This window comes from Castanea sativa, chromosome 1, assembly GCF_040712315.1.
Source record: "Castanea sativa cultivar Marrone di Chiusa Pesio chromosome 1, ASM4071231v1".
Lineage (NCBI taxonomy): Eukaryota > Viridiplantae > Streptophyta > Magnoliopsida > Fagales > Fagaceae > Castanea > Castanea sativa.
This window is the reverse complement of record NC_134013.1, coordinates 11,542,615-11,566,560: the sequence shown is the minus strand read 5'-3', so window position 1 is coordinate 11,566,560 and position 23,946 is coordinate 11,542,615. Positions and strand designations below refer to the sequence as shown.

Below are 23,946 nucleotides of genomic sequence, written 5' to 3'. Positions count from 1 at the left end.
ATGAAAAATAGAGAGAAAAAAAAAGTAAGAATATATTCCTTCTTTCTATATTCGTCTTTAAGAAAAAAAATTAAAAGAATGAAGCTGTATGTTGGGTATCAATTCCAACTTAGTGCGATGGGCATGTCCAAAAAGAAGGTCAGTTGGGGATGGAATCTAAACGCCAGAATTTATGCCAAAGCAAACAAAGAATTAACCTTTGCATCACTTCCACCATATTAATAAACCCCGTTCTCACAATAAGAGAAGCAACAAGCTAGAGAAAAAGCTTTGAGTGAGTGAAAGAAGAAAGATGGGCTGGTTTTTTAGGGAAAGAAGGGGATGGAAGCAAGGGTGGACAGAGCAAACACTAGCCTCTGTGTCTGCACCTCCTATGCCTCTACTTGCTATAGCTGGTATCATTGTTCTTTTAATGGTGCTCTCCTATTACACAGGCTACAAGTCACAGATGCACAAAAACCTCATCAACTTTAAGATGTTCCTCTTCGTATTGCCTGTGCTGCTAATCTTTGTCATGCACTCGGTCACCAAATACGGAAGGATTGTAATTATTGCCCCAATTACAAAGACTCCTGTGGTTCATCAAGCCCAGAGCTTGCCTTGGCCCCTGGCTTTGCTGCTGGTTCTGCTTGTGGTTATGGTTTCTTACCAGCCTTATTTTCATTCCAAGTGGTGGCCACCAATTTGGGGGTCATACTACTACTAGTTCTAAGAGTGTTGAATGGCCTAGAAAGTCAAAATGTGTTAATTAATTAGATAAGATGTAAGAGCCCGTAATTTTATGTTGTTACTAGTTCATGATATTCTAGACGAGTAAAAGATTAGTTAGTGTTAATGGTCTGTCCCTTGTAATGATTGGTGAGAATATATAGTGATTGAAGTACTTTATTACAAACGATAAATCACATAATTTAGTTTTCTTTAAAGATAAATCATTGAGATATCTGTCTAATTTGGGGGACAAAGAAAGTAGTAAACTTTCCTTTTGTTTATCCATGAAACCCCTTTTAGAGCATGGAGTCAAGATTCAATTTGGGTCCCAGTCAGTAGCTTCTTCATCACAAACTATGATGCGTCTTGGAGCATAGCCTCGATACAATCAGCGCCATAACCCATGCAGGTTAAATAGAGTTGCTAATTTGCTATTAATTAATCAAAAGTAAAATAGGCATTTCTCTGAGTGAATGTATAGATTGAGATTGAGTTGGTTCTCCATAGTCCACTATTGTTAACATTGTTAAGAATACAAAAAATTATCTTTCGGGACAATCTCCAACACATGGGTCCCACAAGTGTGTGAGGCCCACCAAATGCAAGAAGGCATTGCATAAGCCGGTCTCAAAGGAAACTTTCTCCAAGGAATATGTGTCCCAAAAATCTTAACCGTTCTTCTAAAATAGACCACATCATTTATCATAATTTGCTGAAGTTGTCAACTGTGATTAGTAAACAATCACTCGGATCGATTTATCACTTTTTCTCTACCATTCATAGTCGACTGCAGTAAAAGTTGTCCTAGACTCTCTCAAATCTAAAAGCATCACTTCAAACATATCAGGAGTCTAGAAACATGACCTAAGCCATAGCAGAAGAAAACTCCGTTTGGAGACCCAATTCTAGTACCAGTTTGGGAAGCTGGACATGTACATGTCAGAAAAATACTCTTATAATAGCAACTAACTGGGCGTTGCCACTTGAACAACATTTATAAAATCAGGAATTACATATGGAAGTAGAAAGAATGACTAAAAGAGATCAAAGAGAGAAAAAGAAGAAAGAATATTAACAGATGAACAAAAAACTTTCCCTAGACTAAAGCTAAATTACATAGAAAGCAAAAGAATATAAGAATTACAACAGTAGCCATTAGTGAACCTCAACAAACAAATACAAGTATGACTAGCTACCCTTTTCAGTTTAAAGCTGGGGAAATGGTGTTATATTTTCATTCGCGTGTCTCTTCAGCTTGGGAACCTTGAAGTTGGATGAGAACAATTTTGGGAGCTCTGAAATGGGAGCAGAATAAACACCTTTCCTCTTTAAACCTCTGCTTCCCTGGAAACAAAAGAAAGAGTCTCATCCTATGGTAACTTTTCATGTTGATTAAAAATAGGAAGAATAGAAATATCTTCTATTATTTTTGTATGTATGCTTGCATGCATGTACATATGACATATTGAGTCTCATCCTATGGACAAATCACAAACATAAATGTCAATGAATTGGAAAAAAAGATAGGTACTCATCATACTTTAAGACTAAGAGTTGGTTTGTACAGATGAGTGACTTGGCACTGTAAAGTTTATAACTTTCTAAACAGATTATTTAACCTTTAAAATTTCTAAAAAAATTATTTAACTTCAGAGATTGCAGTTTTTATTCCGGATATTACAAGGTATTGTCAAATTGCTTCACATATAATTTATCATCATGCACCATAACCTGTTCTTGCTAGTGAGAGCTATTTAACTCAAAACATTTTAACAAGATCTTCACAAGCAATCAATAAACAATGCTTTTAGTCAGCTCTAATCATGATTATCTATGAGATTTGCAGTGAAAGGTTTCTGTGTCACATGAAGCAGATGAAAATATCATATTTCACCGGGCCAAGGATCATCTAGCAGTTGCAGCAAGATATACTAATTACAGCTACAATGTGGCAAGGAAAACTAATTCTTGAGTACCTTTTCAGTGTCCTTTGCAGAACCAGGGGCTTGTGCAGCAGATGATTCCTTTTTGACAATAACATTACTTCTATCCCTGCTGCTGTTCTTGTCTCTCAAACAAGAAGGTCTTGCTCCTGCCGGACAACGATTTAGCACGGGTGTGACTGGAGCACTTCTAGACTTTTTTAACAACTCTAACTCCTTGGAGAGTCTCAAATTTTCTTCATTCAACTTATTTGAGTCAGCCTCCATCAAATTCACTTTATCTTTTAATCTTGCAATTGTTTCATCCTTTTCATCATTTATTGACTGCAGTTGCTCCATACTGGCAAGAAGCTTCTTCACCTTCTCATTTGCTTGTTCAACTTCAGAATGCTCACTCTTTAATTTACTGGTGTAATCATTTTCCAGTATTTTATACTGATTCCATACAAAATTTTTCTCCGCCAACAGTGCAGATATCTCAGAACTCTTCTCTGAGGCAAGCTTCTTATTTTCATACTTTAACCTCCTTACTTCAGCTTCCAATTTCTTAGAATGGCGCTCTCCTCCTGGCATATCACTTCCTTTACTCAGAGAAAGGTCCTGTGAAAATTGGAACCCCTCAACAACATTAAACAGAAAATTCAAAACTTATTTCAACAAAATTAAGGCAGAACGCCAGAACATACCTTTGGGGATTTAAGAGAAACATAGTCAAGCAACGCTTTGAAATCTTCCAACTCGCTATCTGCATCTTCTGCAATAAAAGAAAAGGAAATGCACATGGAGCATACTCAAGACAATAGACACAAATCTCAAACCCACAAACAGTATACTGCACAAAACCTGACATTTATCAAAATTCACCACCTACCACACTGTAAATTAAAGAAGAAAGTCACTCCTAAAAATAAAATATTCGCAAATCATTACATAAGGAGAGCGATAAATCCAAGAGTCTATGGAATAACACATGTGAATGTGGTATAAACTATGACTCAATTTTTGAAGTAAATTTACTCAGTGTTTTTATCAAACTTAAATTAAATACAATAGGCCCTGTGCCTATCATAACTTAGAATGAACCATTCTGTTTGTATGTGTGGGTGTCTGTTCCATTCAATTCAAGTAAAACCCATGTCAATTTAAGTATATTGTTATTATTTTTCCATTCCAAGCCTAAATTAGCTAACTAAAATATATTAATGGTGCATTTAATTGCTCAATAATCACAGGAAGAGATAATAGAACTGGTACATTCTAAACACAAATTTTATAATTTTATTTTTCTGCCACAACAAGCCAGAAAATGTATGCTTGTGTAATAAAGCAAGAAAACCCCATTAACATATAATAATAAGAAGAAAAAAAAATTACTAACCTGATATCAATTTCTCAAGAAAAGCCTCTCTGTGCTTCAAACTCATAACCAGATTTGATTTAAGAACGTCGAGCGAGTGTGTTTTCTCTTGCATTACCAAATCCCCCTTCAACTACACAAAAAATTACAAAAAAAACCTCAAATTTAGTTTTTTGGGTATCCCAAACCCCAAATTTCTCGAAAACCCTAATTTCAAAAAAATAAAAAAAATCAAATCTTGGACGAATTGAAAGAAATTACCTGACAAATATGATCTTCGCAGAGGCGAATATCGGAGACCCATCGTTCGTGTTGCATTTTGATGCGATCTTCGAGGTTTTTCCGATCGTTGACGAGGGTCACCAGCTGTGTTTGTTGGGTCTTCAACATTCGCACCAGACCGTTGAAAATCTTGTCCCATTTTTGCCTATCGGCTGAGATTTCAGAGACTTCTTTCGTAACCATTGTGAATTGCAGAATAAGAACGATAATAAAGAAGACGAGAAGGAGAAGATGAAAGTTTGGATCTTTCAGAATTCAGAGGCGGAAAGCAAAATAGGACCGTTGTGATTTGAATTGAAAGAAATCTAAAAAGGGTTTGCAACGGTCAACTAGGGCGTACTTACAAGATAAAAAGAAAAAAGCCAATGCTCGATTATGATTTGTGGGCTTTTGTTTTTGAGCCCATGATTTTTGTGAAATCTATACAACTGTGGAATGAAAGGTGGGCCCACGAGTACGATTCTAAAGATAGATATGTGGTAAGCTTGTGGCCTATTTTAGAAATTGAAAACAATTATATTTTACCGTGTAAAAAATTAAATTAAATTAAATTCTAGAATTTTCGAAAGTAAAAAAAAATAGATCTTAAGGTTTTTAAAAAGTAACAATTAACAAATTAAGATAAGTGAAAGAAAAGTGAATTTGGTGGCTGGTATGATAGCTTCTTATATATATATATATAATTTTTTTTTTTTTGAGAAAGTTTTAACATATGGCGTCCGCTCCTGATGAGCGCTCTTTATCATCAGACTAAGACACCAATCAGTTTTTAGTGTAGGCAGAGATTGAACCCCAAATCTCTTATACAACCATCAGAGACTTTACCAATTGAGCTAACTAGAACCCACTATATATTAATTATTCATTGTTATTATTTTATGGTAATTTTTTTTGAGAAAGAATATTGTAATTTTATTGAAGATAGCTCCTATATTAATTTTATTTTATGGTAATTAAATGCTTTTTTTTTTTGAGGGGAAAGGCTCATTGTTAGAATTTACTTTTACATGAAGAGTAATGTTACAGACATAAACTATTTTATAATATTTTTACAAACTGTTGATGTGGCTTTAGCATTTTCTAAATTGTTATTGTAAGTAAAAAAATGTGTTATTAGTAATGAGCCCATATTAGAACTAGTAAGAATTTGTCACATCAGCAACTTGTAAAAAAGTTATAAAATAGTTTGTGTCTTTAGCATTGTAAGTGCACAATTGCGCTTGGACCCCAAAACACACGTGGGCTCCGGCCCAATTAGCCTTAAACGATAAAATTTGTGGAGTGTGGGTTCGCAATCTAGTTTAGTGATATTCGAAACTTAGTGAACAGGCTGGACTATTACAGTGTTTGCAAATAAAAGACAAACGGGGAAAAGTAAACTTCCTCGGACGTGAGCCGAGGACAAATTATATATTATTTGTCTTTTTCTATTCTCAAAGGCCACAGTTCTTAATATTTCTCTCTCCCCCTTTCTTTGCCCTCTTTCTTCCTTAAATACTTCTTCTTCTTCCCTCTTTGTTCATGTGTCACACAAATTACCCTATTAGCCACCTGTCTCATCCACCACCCTTTGGAAGTCTTTAAATTGTATCAAGAAGACTGACTTCTACTACTCAGGAGTCACTCCCCCATTAATGCGGCCAGGGTGGTAGGTACAGGGTCTTTAATGTGGAGGTAGCAGCCTTTCTATAAGATATTTCCCTCACACCGTTACGTCTGGAGGGTGCTTAAATCCCCCTCTTAACCAACGGTTTTTTCGTAACTCTGCCTTGATCTTTTTAGTGAATCCCAGGGTCATCGTGGGTCTGTCCGAGGAGATATTCGACTTCGGATGAATTCTCAGACTCTCGTCTCATGGGCCGAGTTACAGTTCTAAGAGGCTTTTAGTCTAAAACAAACTAGCGCCCATCAACAAAGCCCGATGCCCAAATACTTACTTAGGTCATTTTAGTCCCCACAAGCATTACTCTTTACATGAAAGATATGTTATATTGTTTAATTGATGCGTTGAGATATATAAATATATATATATATATATATTAGCAATTTTGTTTAATAAAATTACATTTTGCCCCCTTAACAATATTATTGATTCTTTTTAAAGTAATGTTATATACAAAAACTTATCTACAACATTTTTACAAACTGTTGAAATATAAATTCTTATAGGTTTTCATTTTGGGCCACCACTTACATCATTCTTTTATTTACCAATAATCACTCACCATATTAGCAACTTATAAAAAAGTTTGTAAGTCTAGCATTTTTCTCATTTTAAAGGCCATTAAAAAAATTTATTGATCTACAAAGTAAAACAAAATATACAGGTCCAAAAAAATTAGCGTAGTAACAAAAATTACCGATAATAAAGTTAAAAATAATTAAGCCTAATTAACAAATTTACTCAAAACAACAATCAGCCATTTAAAAATTTTAAACAAAATAATGTGTTTTTACCTAGCAGAAGATGCATGCAAAAAAAAAAAAAAAAAAAAACCTTAGCAGCTAAGGAGAAAGTATATAGTGTTTCAGGGATTCCACATCAGCACTTAGTTGGTGTTTCTAGGCCCAATAAAAAAGTGACATCTGTCTAAAAGAAACAAATCAGCATACTACACCCTTATACACTTGAAAAGACAAGAATACCCCTGAAAATTTTGAAGCCCCGCCTTTAACGGAAACGGATCCTCTCCATTTCAAAGGAAATGGAGAGGCTCCAGTACACAGTGAGGATTCTCCCAAAATCATCCACGCTCAAAAATCATCCACGTCATTTAAAATGTTAACACCACACACTTAACTGCAGTTTGGCCTTTTAACTGGGGTTTAACTCAACCGGACAAAAAAAACCTTTTTGGAGGGAAATGGAGAAACAGAGGTGATGTACCAGTGCACTGGAAAACAAAAAAAAACATTTTAGAGGGAGAAGTGAAACAGAGTTAGCCCATAGCTGCTTCACAGATTTTAACCAAAAAAAAAAGAGCTTCACCAGATCCTTGTAGAAGTACATACGTGCACTGGAAATGGAGAAACAAAGGTAGATACATCAGTGCACTGGAAAACAAAAAAAAAAAACCTTTTAGAGGGAAAAGTGAAACAGAGTTAGCCCAGCCCACGTTCAAAGCTACACAAATTTTAATCAAAAAAAAAAAGCTTCACCTGATTCTCACAGAAACATATCCGTGCACTGGAAAACAAAAAAAAAAACTTTTAGAGGGAAAAGTGAAACAGAGGTAGCCCACATTCAAAGCTTCACAGATTTTAACCAAAAAAAAAAAAAGCTTCACAGAAGGTTTAGAGAAGACATCTCTGTTTCTATCTTGCCAAACAGAGGTATATCAGTAAAAATATATTTATGCTTATCTTATTTGATGTTTGATAATTTTTCTGCATTTATATTGTTGTCTAGGTAAGTTTATATGGTTGTTTTGGTGGTTAATGATTGAATCTTTATAATGGCCGGATGATTCTAGGAGTATTTTTAATTTTTTGAGATAAAGATTGAATCTTTATTAGTACACACAGAGAAACAAGCTTACGTGGGCCTAACATAAGAAAATGAACATTGAAAATTTCTTGAACATATTGTTGTTTTGATGGCCACCAATAAGATTGAACATTGAAATTTCTGTTTAGACCCCAATGTGAATTAATGAGCAAAATTATCAAATTATATTGGTGAAGTGTGGGTTGCTGGCTTGCTGCTGAATGATTTAAATTGAAATTGAAATTGATGGAGAAGCATCTTTAATGGGGTTTACTTGGAAAGTCTTTTGCCTAAGTCGGCAAGAAAAGAGGTAGTATTTGATTTAACAATAGGAAAAAAGAAGTGTATACGTATACAAAAGCCAAGTTAAATATATATATATATATATATATATATATATATATATATATATATATATATATATATATATATATATATATATATATATATATATATATATATATAAGGACAACTAAGCTCTTTAGGCTTTGGACTTGGGACAATCCCATAACCATAAGCATGGTACGTAACTTCTGCAAGGAGCATCCCTCACTCTAGGTTCTATGTATTTTTATCCACAAGGTAGTAGACTTGTAGTAGAGTCAATAGAAGGACTTAACAGATATGATCTAACGTGGTAATATCCTACTATTTTCATTTTAAATGAAACAAAATTAACCATGGTACCTAAATATTATAAAATTCACAAAATTATTCTTTAAATATACATATATATAAGAACGTTATTTTCAGTAGAAATTGTTATTTTAAGATTCCACTCAGACGATTAATTTTTCACTATAGTTAAGCAATTAACAAATCAATAAGTAATATAAAAAGCACAATTAAGCATGACATAACATTTGGTGACAAAGTGGAAAATCAAAGAAGAATATCTTTAATGGAGAAACCACTTTGGAAAGTAGATTAGGAAAGTATAAACTAAAAAACTAACTAGATTTTCAAACGGATAAAATTACATCAATAAATTTGAATTTATTACCATAAAATGTTATGGAATGGATCGACACTATAATCCTTACACACATGATCCTAATTCATAGTGTAAACGATAAGTTTAGGGGCACAATTTAAAATATATATATATATATATATATATATATATTTCCATAGCTGTTAATATAGTCTATTATAATCGGTTCATAAGAAAATAGTATCAATGATGAGTTTATGTGAAATTAAAAAATGATTACTTGTACGCTTAATGTGGATTATGAACATATATAGAGAGGTGATCAAAAGGATACTGTTGTGGTGTTGATCACAAGGTTTAGATATTTCAATTAATAAATTTCTCTTTTGAAAAAAAAATCTCATAATAAATAAGTTCTTTAATCATAATAAGAAGATTCCTTTATAATGATTCTTGATGGCATATTATGGATGCAAGATTTTAAAGAACATGTTTATAATTGTCATGTTTAAATTGACTAGCCTTTGAGTGAGTTGAGTTGAAATCATGCTTGGCCATCTTGAATTTTTATGTTTAGTAACAAAGATATATACCATTTCTCTCATATGAGGTACATCCTCATTAGTATGTTGATCATTCATTACATCCTCATTTTTTTTGTTACATCATCCCTATTTTGAAAACAAATGATAGGTGAAAGAAGATAATAAATTTATGTTCAATTTTTTGTAGGGATAATGATGGGAATACATGTTCCTTCTAATGTGCCCATGGAATCTACCCCATTTAAAGGGATGGAGTTTGAAGCGGATGAGATTGCATATGGTTTTTATAATGAATATGGCAGAAAGGCTGGTTTTAGTATTAGAAAAGAGTATGTAAATAAATGTAAAAAGACTGGAGTGGTTACTTCAAGGAGATTTGTGTGTGCGAAGGAGGGAGTTCGAGGCAAAGACAAGAGAGATCAGAATGTAAAGAATCCCCGAGCAGAAACAAGATGTGGTTGTGAAGCACGTTTGGTTATTGTACTTAATCGATATAGTAAAAAATATGTGGTGAGTGAATTTATTGCTGAGCATAACCACTATCTCCACCTTCCATCAACTGTGCACATGATGCCATCACAACGGAAAGTGGCTGCAACTCATGCTATTGAAATTGATTTGGCACATGAATCGGGATTAAGATTAAAGCAATCTTATGAGCTTCTTAGTAAGCAAGTTGGTGGATATGATAATCTTGGTTTTACCAAGCAAGATCATAAAAACTACTTACGTACTAAGCGACAGAGAGACATGGAGCATGGGGCAGCCGCTAGCTTGGGAAGATATTTCAGTCGTCAACTTAAGGAAAATCCTTCATATTATTTCGCTACTCAATTGGACTGTGAAGAGTTGATTATTAATATCTTTTGGGCCGATGCAAGAATGATCATTGACTATAGCCACTTCGGTGATGTAATAACGTTTGATACAACGTATAGCACTAATAGAGATGCAAGGCCACTTGGAGTATTTTTGGGTCTCAATCACCATAGGGAAACTGTTGTATTTGGAGGTGCACTTTTATACGATAAAACGATTGAATCTTTTGTATGGTTATTTGAGACCTTCTTAGAAGCAATGTCTGAAAAGAAGCCAGTCACTATTTTCACAGATCAAGGTGCAGCAATGTCAGCTGCAATAAAAGTAGTCATGCCTACGACATATCATGCATTGTGTAGTTGGCATATGTGGCAGAATGCTGAGAAACACTTGGGTCATTTACTAAAAACTGAGCCTCAATTTAACGCTGATTTCTTAGCGTGTATCTATGAGTATAACGGTGAAGATGAGTTTCTTAGAGCTTGGAATGAAATGCTAGATAAGTACGATATTCGTGAAAATAAATGGCTAATTGATCTATTTAAATTGAAGGAAAAATGGGCCCAAGCATATGTTAAGAGAACTTTTACTGCAGGAATGAAGACAACCCAGCTTAGTGAGAGTTTCAATGCTGACTTAAAGGATTGCTTGCGTACTGATCTCAATATAGTAGAGTTTTTCACTCATTTTGAGACAGTTGTCAATCAAAAGCGGGATAAGGAGTTAGAAGCAGAATACAACTCTAGACAGAAATTTCCAAGATTAAAGCTCAAAAGCTCTCCTATGCTTAACCAAGTAGCAACAGTGTATACACCTAAGTTGTTTGATTTCTTTCAGACAGAAGTTGAAGAGGTAATGGCACTTTCCATCCTAGAACGCAATGTGAGTCAAACACATAGTTATGTGGTTGGAGTTTCAATCAAAATGGAAAATATGAGGTCATGTGGAATCCATTAGATGAGACTCTATCTTGTAGTTGCAGAAAGTTTGAGTCATTTGGTATTTTATGTAGGCATGGCTTGAAAGTTCTTGATGTATTGGATATCAAGTTGATTCCTAATAAATATATCATGAAGAGGTGGAGAAGAGATGCAAAAGATGGAAGCGGAAAAAATTGCACAACACATAACATTAAGCCGGATACTCGACTGGAATATGTAGATCGGTATCGAGATTTATGTCCAAAATATATTCAATTGGTGAATGAGGCATGTGAAACTAAAGAAGGCCATAATATTCTAAGCTTAGCAATTGCGGATTTGAAAAAAAAACTTTGTGACCTTAGGAATTGCAAAGCTAATGTGGAAGAAGACATCATTAGGCCTTCCACTGATTTTGCAGACAAAGAAGATCAATTATGTGCTTCGATTACGATTGTACCAAAAGGGATAAAGAAAAGAGAGGTTTATCGTAATAAAAAGCGTAGGACGAAATCATGGATTTAAGATGAGGAAACCAAAGGAAGGCACATCAAAGAAGCAAACAAAGAAAAGAAAAGTGCAGGAGGTAATCTTCAATTATCCTTATTTTCACCATTCTATTTTATTTTTACACATTAATATAGTATGCTATTATAGTTGCTAAACTAGTACAATTTTTACAGGAAATATATGCACATGACGTCGTGGCACAAAAGAAAACTGAGGATAAATCTTCTGAAAATATTACTAGTTTTACACAACTTTTAATGGTAAAGATATTTACAATTATATATTTTATTTTGATATTAATAATAGTTTAGATGCATGCTTTGATAATTTTAATGCTAAGTTTGTGATATGTGTAATGTGTAATTGGATTTTTTGTAGTCGGCTTCTACAAGTTCTGCAGCACATCAGGGAGGCTCATCAGCAAGTGTTGCATTAGCATCACATTTAAAGAGTACATCAAGTGTTGTAGGCTCCAACGACAAAATTAATGGTGCAGGAGGTCTCTTGACTCAAGGAAGTGTTGCAAGTGGAGGTCCCTTGACTCAAGAAAGTATTACAAATGGATGGAATTCGATGGTTCATAATCTATGATACATGTTGAGATTAAGTACTCTTGTTTTGTAATTTTCCTAGTTTAGGACTGGAGTTTTGATGGTCCAAAACTTAGTCACATTCAAATGTTTAGATTTTTTATTATTTAGAAAGAATACTTAATTTGCATGTCTGATGTTTCTTTGCAAGGTGTTAAATTCTGCATAATTATTTGTTGCTGCAAAAATTGTTACTGTTTCTGCATAATTTCTGCATAAATACTATTACTGTTTCTGCATAATTAATGTTACTGTTACTGCATAATTAATGTTAATGTTACTGCATAATTACTGTTACTGTTACTGCATAATTAATGTTAATGTTACTGCATAATTACTGTTACTGTTACTGCATAATTAATGTTAATGTTACTGCATAATTACTGTTACTGTTACTGCATAATTAATGTTACTGTTACTGCATAATTAATGTTAATGTTACTGCATAATTACTGTTGTTGTTACTGCATAATTAATGTTAATGTTACTGCATAATTACCGTTGCTGTTACTGCATAATTAATGTTAATGTTACTGCATAATTACTGTTGCTGTTACTGCATAATTAATGTTAATGTTACTGCATAATTAATGTTACTGCTACTGCATAATTACTGTTACTGTTACTGCATAATTACTGTTACTGTTACTGCATAATTACTGTTACTGTTACTGCATAATTACTGTTACTGCATAGGTCTGGTATTGCACATTCTGCATAATTATGTTTTTCTGCATAATTATTATGCTAGGCAAGAGTTGTTTTTATATATAAGTGTTTCTGTTTGGGGAAAAAATTTATATAAATAAGCCAAGTTTTGAACTATATGCATGTTAATTGGTGTGGCCATTTTTCTTTTGCATGCGTTTTACATTCCTTATCTACATGAGTTTTATAATCCTTTTCCTTTCCTTATAAGCGTTCCATGTAACCAACTAACTACACACCTTGGCCCAACCAACAATTTATCTAGACTGTACACTTCCATGCACCCACATGCAGGCACACACGCACACCCCAGCAGCTATAGTCGCACCATCTGTGCACACCCACACGCAGAGTCCCCTACACACCCTTACACACACAACAGCTTTACCTACACCACCTGTGCACACCCTTACACACACAGATGTCACACCTACACACACCCCAGCAGCTTTACCCACACCACCTGTGCAGCACACCCTTACACATACTTATAAATATTTACAAATATTAATAGCCCACAACTGTCACAATCTTTATTTACAAAAATCTGTAAATATCCACATTCCACCTGTCACAAACCTTACAATCAAAATTCAATCCTTACAATTACAACTGTCACAATCCTTACAATCAAAATTCAATCATTACAATCCTCACAATCAAAATTCAATCCTTACAATCCTTACAATAACAACTGCCACAATCCTTACAATCAAAATTCAATCCAAGAGTAGACAATAAGAGAATTTAATAAAAAAAATGAACAAATTTTATTAAAATGTACACTTTGAACTTGAATACTACTTTTGAAGACTCTAGGCCATTATGTGCAGGGCATGGTACAGCTGATGCACTGTGAAGCTGTGCATAGCATTCTTCATTCAGTTGACATCTTTCCTTCTTCATCGAGTTTCTCTACCCCTCTTGTCTTTAAGTGTCCATTTTCTGGCTTGCAATCAATTGTTACTTGAAGCCCTGCACCATGATACACAAAATTATTGTTACTTGTTTTTCAATATTGTTTGTATATGGCATCATTAATCATATGCAAGAAAAAAGAATAATGCACCCATCACTTTGTCCATATTGTCCATAATTTTTACCCTAAACAGAATATGGGATCAAGTCAAAGCATGCCAACATTATTTCAAGTCAAAGCATGACAAATAGTAGCTCATCATACTGATATAAACTTACCAAGACAACAATATAAATGCAGAAAAATTATCAAACATCAAATAAGATAAGTATAAATATATTTTACTGATATACCTCTGTTTGGCAAGATAGAAACAGAGATGTCTTCTCTAAACCTTCTGTGAAGCTTTTTTTTTTTTGGTTAAAATCTGTGAAGCTTTGAATGTGGGCTACCTCTGTTTCACTTTTCCCTCTAAAAGTTTTTTTTTTTGTTTTCCAGTGCACGGATATGTTTCTGAGAGAATCAGGTGAAGAGATGACACCTGTAAGCCTTATTATTTGACAGAATCAAGTGATACAAACTGTATTAGTAAACAGGAAAATTTATATACAAGCATCATACTTTTTAACTGAAACTAAAATTTTTTTGTTAAAAGTATAGAAAAAAAAAAATTAAAACTAGCTAAATAGTGCAATGGAGGCTTTATTTCCCTTTCCTATTGCAGCATCATCATTCACAAAATCTCTGCTTGCAAAAAAGAAAGAAAAAAATCCATTACGAACAATAATGTTGCCATTCAATATATATATATACGATGCATTACCAACAGTAGTGTTACCAGTATGTGAGATATTTTTTTAAAACTTTCTTTTTTTCCACAGATGATGAATATGTAAATCGAGCTAAGCTTCTAATAAAAATGAATTGATCATGTAAATAACTCCCAAAATGTCAATATACATCCTCCACAAAATTTCAACAAACCTGAAAACACTAAGAGGAAAAAAAAAAAAAAGGCATGCAAACTAAGATTAAATAAGAAAGAAGAAACATATACACCGAGTACTAATATACATGAGAATCCTTTTTCTTTTTCTTTTTTTAATTTATATTTCTAAAAGGATTATATAAAAAGTTAGCACTAATAAATTTAAAAAAGTAAATAGAGGATTTTTTATTAAAAAGAAAAAAAGAAGAGCTAGAAAAGACCAGGTGTGGAGTTGCTAGAGCATCAACTCCCATTCCACCATTCTTTGATGCACAAAAGACGAATCTTTCACTTCCTATCGTACTCAATTTACATGCCCAAAAGAAAGCCACATGATTTATGTAAGAATAGTTTACAGACCCATATAATATTAAACCATAAATGAATCAGAAAAATCAAATTTAGGGAGAACCCCGTAAGCGTTTAGATTAAATTTCATTATGAAAAAGAGACAGATTTATTCTTAATAATAAAACTCAATCATCAAGCCAATCAAAAGTGAAACAAAAAAGAGATCCAAGGGGTTCGGTAAACAAAAATAAAAATTAAAGAATAAAAAAAAACAAGGAGAGACTCATACACCAAAAATAGTTACCCAAAATCTATAACAAGGAAGGAAAAAATTCAATTAAAGAAAAGCATAATATTTCGTTCTATAAATGAAAGAAAGGGATGATCTTGGCAAAGATAACAAGAAAAGAAAAGGAAAAAAAAAAAAAAAACATAAATTTGATATCAAAATTACCCCAAGAAACAGAGGTGGATGGCTGAAATATAGTTGATGCACAACTTTGTGTGAGTATGGAGAACTGGAGAAGCTTGACCAATGACCATCGCTAGGTTTGATGGGAGGCAGAGAGAAACGGAGAGGAGAGGGATAGAGAGTTAGAGAAGAAAACCTAGATGTTAGTCTGCCATTGCTGTTTTCTCCTTCGACCAAAATCTCTTTCTCTGTCTCTCAATCTCATTTCCCTCCATAGATCACCTTCTTTCTTTCCCGATTTTCTCCAAACCCAAACCCTAACCTTCTCTCTACACCCGATTCTCTCCAAACCCCAACCTTCTCTCTACACCCGATTCTCTCCAAACCCCAACCCTTACTCTCTCTCTCTGATCTGGGTCTAAAAAGGATGCGTGTATGGGTATCAGGATCTCTGGTGAGCTAAGGTTTTTTCTTTGTTTTTGCTGATGGGTTTGAGAGGTTGAGAGAGTTTGAACTTGGAAGTTTGAGATTTGAGAGAGAGAGAGAGAGAGAGAGAGTTTGAACGCTGGTGAGAGTTTAACTTGAGTTTATTTTGTCTGGTTGAGTTGAACTCCAGTTAAGTGTGTGGGGTTAACATTTTAAATGACGTGGATGATTTTTGAGCGTGGATGATTTTGGGAGAAATCCTCACCGTGTACTGGAGCCTCTCCATTTCAAAGGGAAATGGAGAGGATCTGTTTCCGCCTTTAACACCCTCTTCCCCTTCTTCAGCAAAATCAAAACCCTCTCTCCAGTCTCCATTTCTGCTTTTTCTCACCGCACCACCATATTCTCTCTCTCTCAACTCCAAAGCTCCACAGCCACTGCCTAGCGTTGCCGCTGAAATTTTTTTCTAATACTCGCCCTCTCTTGCTTTTCCCCTTTTCGCAAAATCAAAAAAATTTCATCTCTTTCTCTATCCGTTTCTCTCGGCACCACTAGAGCACACCAGCACCTCCATGACTCCATCTTCTCTCTCTCAAGTCTCAACTCCAAACCTTGACAACCGCTGCCTAGCATCGTCGCTGGAGACTGACCTTTGTCTCATCAGAAAAACGCCCAAAACTGTCTCTCTTTCTCGTTGTTTCCAACCACCGACGCCAGAAGTTTTCTTGCCGCTTCTAACACCTGAATTTGCAAAGAGAACCAGTACAATCAACTTCTTCTTCAAGAACCCAGTTCACTTGAGTTCTCACGGACAACGGTCAAAAGCACGATTCCCATCCAAGCTCTCGACCCTCAAAGAGATGAAGAAACAGAGAAACCAAACATCAATGACAAAACCGGTGCTTTCACATCCCATGTCGCTCTCTTTCTCTTGTATAATTTTCCCATACATGTCAAATTTGCCATTTTTCTTTTGTGGGTAACTTTATATTTGGCCAAAATGTCTTTTTTCGCATAGTCCATAATTTTACTAAATTTTTTGTGAATTTTAAGAATAATTCTTGCATAATATTATGCTACTTATAATGGGTTTGTGACATATTTCTACAAATTTGAGGTATTACAGCAGAATGATATGTGTTAAGGTCACCATGTTTGTTCGGGTACATTGTAGCTAATGATTTGGATATCAAGAAACACTTGTATTCCATAGTCAGTTCTACCATTTTTGTTAGCAAATTCCTGAATTAGAGAAGATATGAACTTTAGGTAGATGCATGTCTTTTGAGTTTAAGTCCAGTTAAAGAGCATGTGTAGACATAAAATGTGGCCCAACTTGTGATGCGTTTAGCTTTTATTTGGATATCTATCTTGCTTTTGTTAAGATTATTGATGAAAATTAGCTATAACCTGTTCTACATTGTCCAAATTTTTTTTAAAACACTGGTTATCTATGTTTATTGCTTCCTCTATTGGATGATAGGATAAGTGCTAATCTGATGGAATTGTTGAATACAGTGGTGAGTACCTTTTTCCCCCAATCAGGTTCAACTTCACCCATCATGTCCCTTCACTTGTCTTAACCAGTGTTGATAAACTTTCTTCATCATCCACAGTCCACATGAATGAGTTATGTCTTGAAGTTGTAACTTATTTGGTGAGGCTGCTTTGAAATTAGGGAAAAGTGATTCCAAAAGGTCTAGCATCATCATTGGTTCTCTTTGTGTATATTTACTGCCTTGGTATACTATATGAGTATAGCATGAGACTGAATAAACTTTGCTGGATCTGATTATTTACTTGTCCAGGTTAGCCATGAATGCAGGGCAATTAGCTACTAGTTTACATTGAAAGGATTCTTTTAAAGTATTGTTTTCTATATTCCTTATGAATAAAAAAATAGTTTAGATTTTGAGTTTATTTTTAATCAGTCTATTGGTTGGGTGCGTTTGTCTAGCTTTCCTTTTTATATCGTACACTGAGTAGATGTAAACTGGCAATGCCTGTCCGCTATAATATGCCATGTTATTTTTTTTTCAATGTTTTTACAACATAATACAAGATTAACATGTAGATGGATGAATGGGAAATTTTTTTATTGATTAGACATATACTATTTGTGATTGTAAAATTCCATGTCTGTTTAGATGTGAAATTTTAGACATATACTTACATTCGTTTCACTTATTCTTTCAGCCATGATTTTCTATAATACCAACATATTTTCTTCTGAAATTCAATTGAGAAGATAAATGTTTAGACCATTTTTCTTAGTTTATTCTATTGTATCTTCTGCACTTGAATAATGGCTCAAACTTTTTACAATGTTTTATAAGCAAAAAGTTCAGTTAATGATCCTTGTATCCTAACTCTAACATGATATCCAGGTTTTCCATCGTTGAGTTTTTTTACTTCTGCACTCTTCAAGATATCACACAGTTTGTATTCCCACATATTAGTTTGCTATTTTTTATGTTTCTTAGCACATTGCCTGCTTTGTCTTTTTCTTTGTACTTTTTCATCATAATGACAGAGGAGTTTTATTTACCTATCCAAAAAAAAAATCTGGTATTGTTGTTGGCTATACTAATTATTAAATTTTTGTTTCTTGTTGGATTATTGTAGGGGGTTGTCAACTATGTAAGATTTTTCACTAAAGCGATGAAGATGTCAAATATGAAGCAATAGGATAAATTGAAGCTCTGAAGTATCAATCAATGATGGATAATTACAAAATAGTTGTGAAGCAGCTGAAGTAGGCATCAATAGGGTCTTGGCTATTTTTTGTAGTTTGTTTTGGTGTGTTTATGTATGCTGGCAAAACAAAAGCACCTATATGTTGTTACCTTGATGTAACTTTTTGAATATTGATGCCAATAATAGTGATGTATTATAAAATTTATCTTTATGTTAGCTTTTGGTTCAATGAAAATTTATTTTTATGTAAGCTTTTGATTCAATGAAAATTAACCTTTATATAATCATTGGGTACCAAAGACAAACAGCACCATTGATTAAGGAAGTTGCATTTTATATAATCTAAATTATAGGTATTACAGCAAACAACAACACAATATATAATCTAAATTCCAGAATTGTGTCCAGGAAAAAAAATCTTGCTCAAGCTTTGATAGAATAAGTATTTCAATTTGCAATGACATATTTTCAAGTTTGACAAAATAGGTATTCCCATAAGAGTTTCCGTGCTATTGATGTAGCAACATAGTAATGTTGCAGGTACATACTCCAAAGCTGCAGAATTATATTAAAGACCAACAAAAGAAAAAAAAAATCCAGAAATATTTGCAGGTACATACACTATGTATCACCTAAAGCTCCAAAATTATCACCACTAAATGTATGTGGATTACATAAAACAGCAGCAACTCCAGCACTTGTAGCAGCAGCACTTGTAGCAGCAACTCCAGCACTTGTAGCAGCAACCCTTGCTTCTCCATCCCTTGTAGTAGCAGTGGTGTCAACAACCTTCACACACAAAATGAACCTGCCATGCTTCTAAAAGTCTTCTTATAAACACAACCCTGGAAACATAAAAACAATCCCCTTCTCTCCCCCTGTAAGAAATCTAAAAAAAAAAATAGTCTGGTTCCTATGTTTACAAATCCCATATAAATACATCATCTAATCAACATTTTTTAGGTATAACAACATATTTCCATTCACTATATTATCAAAATAACAAAAAAAAAAAAAGTCTAGCACCAAAATATTGTCATTCACTATATCATTCCCTTAACTGGAATAATATAACACCTGCAACAATCTAGCATTGCAATTCCACCACCATGCACATATAGAAACTAATATATAAGAATAAAAAGTACTTATGCATTAAAAACTTTGATCATTTGCATATAATTAGTCCTTAACTAGAAGTTACTCAAACATATACAAAATCTATCATGTTTGAGTAATTTCATTCGTTACAAAAGCTTGACAAAATGACAGCTATAATTAGTGTTTGGCTAAGCAATCACTTGTTCAAATTTTCAGCTATGTTATCTATAAAATTTTCAAGTCAAATATACTATCTAAGAGGTTCCTCCACTGTACAATAATGACCAAAATGCTGTCCAAAAAACTGTCCAAAGATGCTGTCCATGAGCTGTGCAGTGTATTGTCCAAAATACCATCCAAAAGAGTTTTTCTTCATACTTCAGAAATTTTTAGTAGGGCCCTAAAAAAAAGAAAACAATATTAGGGTAAAAAAAAAAAAACAAAAGCACATATTAAAGCTTCTCCCCCTCTAATAGAAAAAGTTTAAGGTTATAGAATGTACTTGATTCAAGTGTGACATTGAGGTACTTTCTTGAAACATTCTTGTAGAGTTACACATGGGATAAGCAAAAAACATTTCTGGGGGAAAGAATGATGTTTGAACATCTTCTATATAAAATAAAAACAGTAACAAATGATTAAGCTCAACAAGCAAAAATAAGAAAAATAAAAATTGAAATATTAGTCTTGTACTTACTATGTACCATACTATCTTGAAGCGTTGTTGTAGAGCTAACCACATGATTAACAATAGACATCTCCGGGGGAAGAAATGATGATTGAACATTTTCTTTAAAAAAAAAAAAAAAGAAGAAGAGAAAGTAAGAACATACAGTTAAACTTAACAAGCAAAAAATAAGAAAAAGAAAGCTTGAGTGCTAGTTTTGTACTTACCATGTACCATAGAAATAGCTTTTGGAGCTTTTGAAGTGGTTGCATCTTTCACTTTCTTTTTTCTTTGCTTCTTTTCCAGTTGACTTTTTATTCTAAAATTGGTTATCCCTTTCTTTCTCACATGTGGCGGATCAAGGATTGGTCTCTTACCATCTAAGCAAGGTTGCACATCATCATCATGTATGAGATCTTGAGGACATTTTTTACCAATATCTTCCATCTTATTTGTATCTCCTGAACTCTTTTCAAGCTTGCATAATAGCTCACTTAGACTATCCATTGCTATTTTGGTCCCATGATCACTCAATGCAGCCATATCACAACATTTATACCACAAAAGACTTAAGTTGCTCATACGTAATACATGAGTAGATTTCTCATTTGATTTAAATGAATCGATAGAACAACACAACCTTTTCTTGGCATCTTTTGTCCATCTACTTGATATGTATTTGTCGGGTATATTATTCACATTATTCACAAGAAAAACCCTTAAAGCATGGCAACATAACAACCCTAAAGTCTCAAATAATTTGCAATCACAACAAATACTTAATTCAGCCCGGTTAAAATGCACAATATGAATCCTTCTACTCTCCCCACTACTTAGTGAATATGTAAAGTTATCCTCACTATGATCAGTTTCAACACAATTCAATCCCATACCTGAATCAAACTCTTCTTCAAACATTCCAAACAAAGCAAGAGTATAAACTTTAGCAGCATGACTTAAAATGCCCCCATGCTTATGAACTTTCCCAGGTGCACCATTCTTACAACGAAAATCTTCATTTATTTCATCTTGTCACATTTGTGCTGCCTTTTCCTCATAAAATTTAATAACTTCAATAAGAGACATAGATGTTTTCATAATTTGATGAAAAACACTATTTGTACTTTCACTTCTTTGGGTAGACTTCATCTTTGCAGAAAAGAAATCGAGATTGAAAGTTGGGCACCACTTTTCTCGAATTTGGTATAACCTATTCAGCCATGTATTGTCCTTTAAATTATGCATCTCAATCATTTTGCTCCAAGTTGACTCAAACTCCGTTTCATTTGAACACCCACCATATAAGCAATGATTAAATCTTTGATTGAAATCTGGAACACCATAGATTCCAACAAGATTTTTTTGAGCATTTTTACTAATGTGCCATAAACACAATCGATGACGAGACTCACTGAAAACCATATTAATAGCATTTTCCATTGCTTGGTCTTGATCTGTAAAAATAGATTTTGGTTGTCGCCCTCCCATTGCAGTCAAAAAAGTCTCAAACAACCAAATAAATGACTGAGTTGTCTCATTTGATAAAAAAGCACAACCAAACAAAACATTGTTCCAATGATGATTGATTCCCACAAATGGTGCACAGATTAAGTTGTACTTATTGGTTCGATAAGTGGTGTCAAATATAACAACATTCCCAAAAGAGTCATAATCTAATTTTGATCTACCATCTCTCCAAAAGAAATTTGCAATTCTATTATCTTGGTCTACTTGCACCGAATAAAAAAACATTGGATCTTCACTTTGTTTTTCTTTGAAATGATTAATAATACTTTGCCCATCACCAGCTTCCATAATTTATTTTCTTTTTGTTTGCACAAAATTATGACAATCTCGCCTAGAGAACCCAACATTATTTGCACCACCAAGTTCTTTTGACAAAAATGAGTAAGACTTTGTTGCTTTTATACTCGAACTAACCATTGTGCTAATTATATTCCCATGAGCAGGTAGCACTTTCCTTCCTGATCTCAAGTTACATCTTTCTTCTGGAGTTGCAAATTCATGATTGTGTGTGTCATTAAAGTGTGAAACACTCCAAATATCATTTTTTACATCAAACCGGATCCTAGCACGACAACCCGTTCTTACATCTAAATTATGATACTTTTTAACATTAGAAGGGTCTTCAAACTCTTTAAAACCTTGTTTTGAACACACAAATTCTCGTTGCCTAATAACACCATTATACTCTTGTTTAACCGCTTTTCGAATGCTAAATCCCCTTTTTAAAGCATACTGATTATAAAGGTTATATGCTTCTTCTTCAGACCTCACTTGCATTCCAATTTTAATTTCATCACATTCACCCAAAGTTACATTTTCAAAAATTTCCCTTTTATCATTGTCCCCAACAGCAACAAAATCATTTTTTGAAAAATCCATGACTAGTCGAACCTAATCATGGAAAAAAAGATATATTGAATAAACATCATGAAAAGATGACTATAAATATACATAAATCACCGTAAAGTCATAAAAAAGAATTGCTACCAGCCACCCACTAGTCCTCAGCCATAAACACATTGAAATTCCAATTGGCTTTATACCAATTATCAAATATCATAATTTTTCATAATAAATCAACCAAAGACTTAAACTAAAAAAATGACAAAAAGATAGATTAAATACCTCAGAGGAGACTTTTAGGACGAAATTATTTATTAAAATCAATTCTTTCAGCAAAAACAACAGAACAAAAGCATTGCATCCATCCCTGCACCATGAAAAAAAAAAAACCATTACAAGGAATGAAAAAAGTTGTGAAAATTCCAAATAAGCCAACACATATTGCAAACTTAAATGCATCTAAAAGAAATCATCTTTAACATGAATAGCTGAAAAAGAAAGAAAGAAAATCTAACAAATAAATAATACCTGAAAATTAAGCACAACCATCAAATACATTAAATCAACTAATAAACAAAAAAATAAGCTTTATTTCTCTGCTTATAAAACTACATCATACTAACCACTTTTAATCTAATCCAAAAGAACAATTTTTTGAAAAAAAAAAAAAACCTTTTACTGTATTATTAGTGTATCCATCCTCACTAAGCATTTTAGTAAACAGTACAAGTTTCCTTTTTACAAAAGAATGTATATGTCAATTTTTTTTTTTTTTAATCAGGACATGTATGTAAACAGAAAATTCAGAAAATAAAATGAAAAAGAGTGAGGAGAAACCTTCTTGCAAAGTCAGATTTGAAAGCAGCAAGAAAACTTTCGGCGTTGTGGTTGGAAACAACGGAGAGACAATTTCAGGCGTTTTCCGATGAGACCGATGATGATCGGCGATGCTAGGTAGCGGCTGTCAAGGTTTGGAGTTGATAGAGGGAAGATGGAGGTGTTGGTGACTGGTGTGCTACGGTGGTGCAAGAGAAACAGAGAAAGATGGCATTTTTCGACGAGACAAAGGTCGGTCTCGTCGGAACTGATGATGACCGGCGATACTAGGCAGCGACTGTCAAGGTTTGGAGTTGAGAGAGGGAAGATGGAGGTGATAGTGAGTGGTGACTGAAGTGGTATAGTGCGGCGAGAGAAACAGAGAGAGAGTGAGAAAGAAAGATGAAATTTTATGTTTTGGAGAAGGGGAAAAGGAAGAGTGGCGGGATGGGG

At 33.8% G+C, this 23,946-nt stretch overlaps 2 protein-coding genes, 2 long non-coding RNA genes and 1 pseudogene across 4 annotated transcripts; 2 read left to right on the top strand and 3 right to left on the bottom strand.

Annotated features, from left to right (window-relative positions):
* Positions 1–1,648: 1,648 nt before the first annotated feature.
* LOC142609510 (uncharacterized) lies at positions 1,649–4,616 on the bottom strand. The gene is made up of 5 exons (XM_075781106.1): positions 4,273–4,616; positions 4,033–4,144; positions 3,341–3,408; positions 2,688–3,254; positions 1,649–2,055 (listed from the first exon to the last, which is right to left on the bottom strand). Exons 1-5 carry the CDS (start codon positions 4,474–4,476, stop codon positions 1,918–1,920), a joined length of 1,089 nt encoding a protein of 362 aa, XP_075637221.1. The 5' UTR covers positions 4,477–4,616; the 3' UTR covers positions 1,649–1,917.
* Positions 4,617–9,454: 4,838 nt separating this feature from the next.
* LOC142610101 (protein FAR1-RELATED SEQUENCE 5-like) lies at positions 9,455–12,099 on the top strand. The gene is made up of 4 exons (XM_075781854.1): positions 9,455–11,016; positions 11,091–11,481; positions 11,682–11,768; positions 11,887–12,099. The coding sequence occupies exons 1-4, from the start codon at positions 9,455–9,457 to the stop codon at positions 12,097–12,099; spliced, it is 2,253 nt and encodes a 750-aa protein (XP_075637969.1).
* A 1,287-nt stretch (positions 12,100–13,386) lies between these two features.
* LOC142622008 (uncharacterized) lies at positions 13,387–15,948 on the bottom strand. The gene is made up of 3 exons (XR_012841855.1): positions 15,459–15,948; positions 14,079–14,274; positions 13,387–13,781 (listed from the first exon to the last, which is right to left on the bottom strand). It is a non-coding gene; the product is annotated as an uncharacterized LOC142622008 (long non-coding RNA).
* A 240-nt stretch (positions 15,949–16,188) lies between these two features.
* On the top strand, positions 16,189–18,755 carry LOC142608075 (uncharacterized). The gene is made up of 2 exons (XR_012839423.1): positions 16,189–16,741; positions 18,468–18,755. It is a non-coding gene; the product is annotated as an uncharacterized LOC142608075 (long non-coding RNA).
* A 405-nt stretch (positions 18,756–19,160) lies between these two features.
* Positions 19,161–22,713, bottom strand: LOC142610011 (protein FAR1-RELATED SEQUENCE 5-like; annotated as a pseudogene).
* Between the last annotated feature and the right edge of the window lie 1,233 nt (positions 22,714–23,946).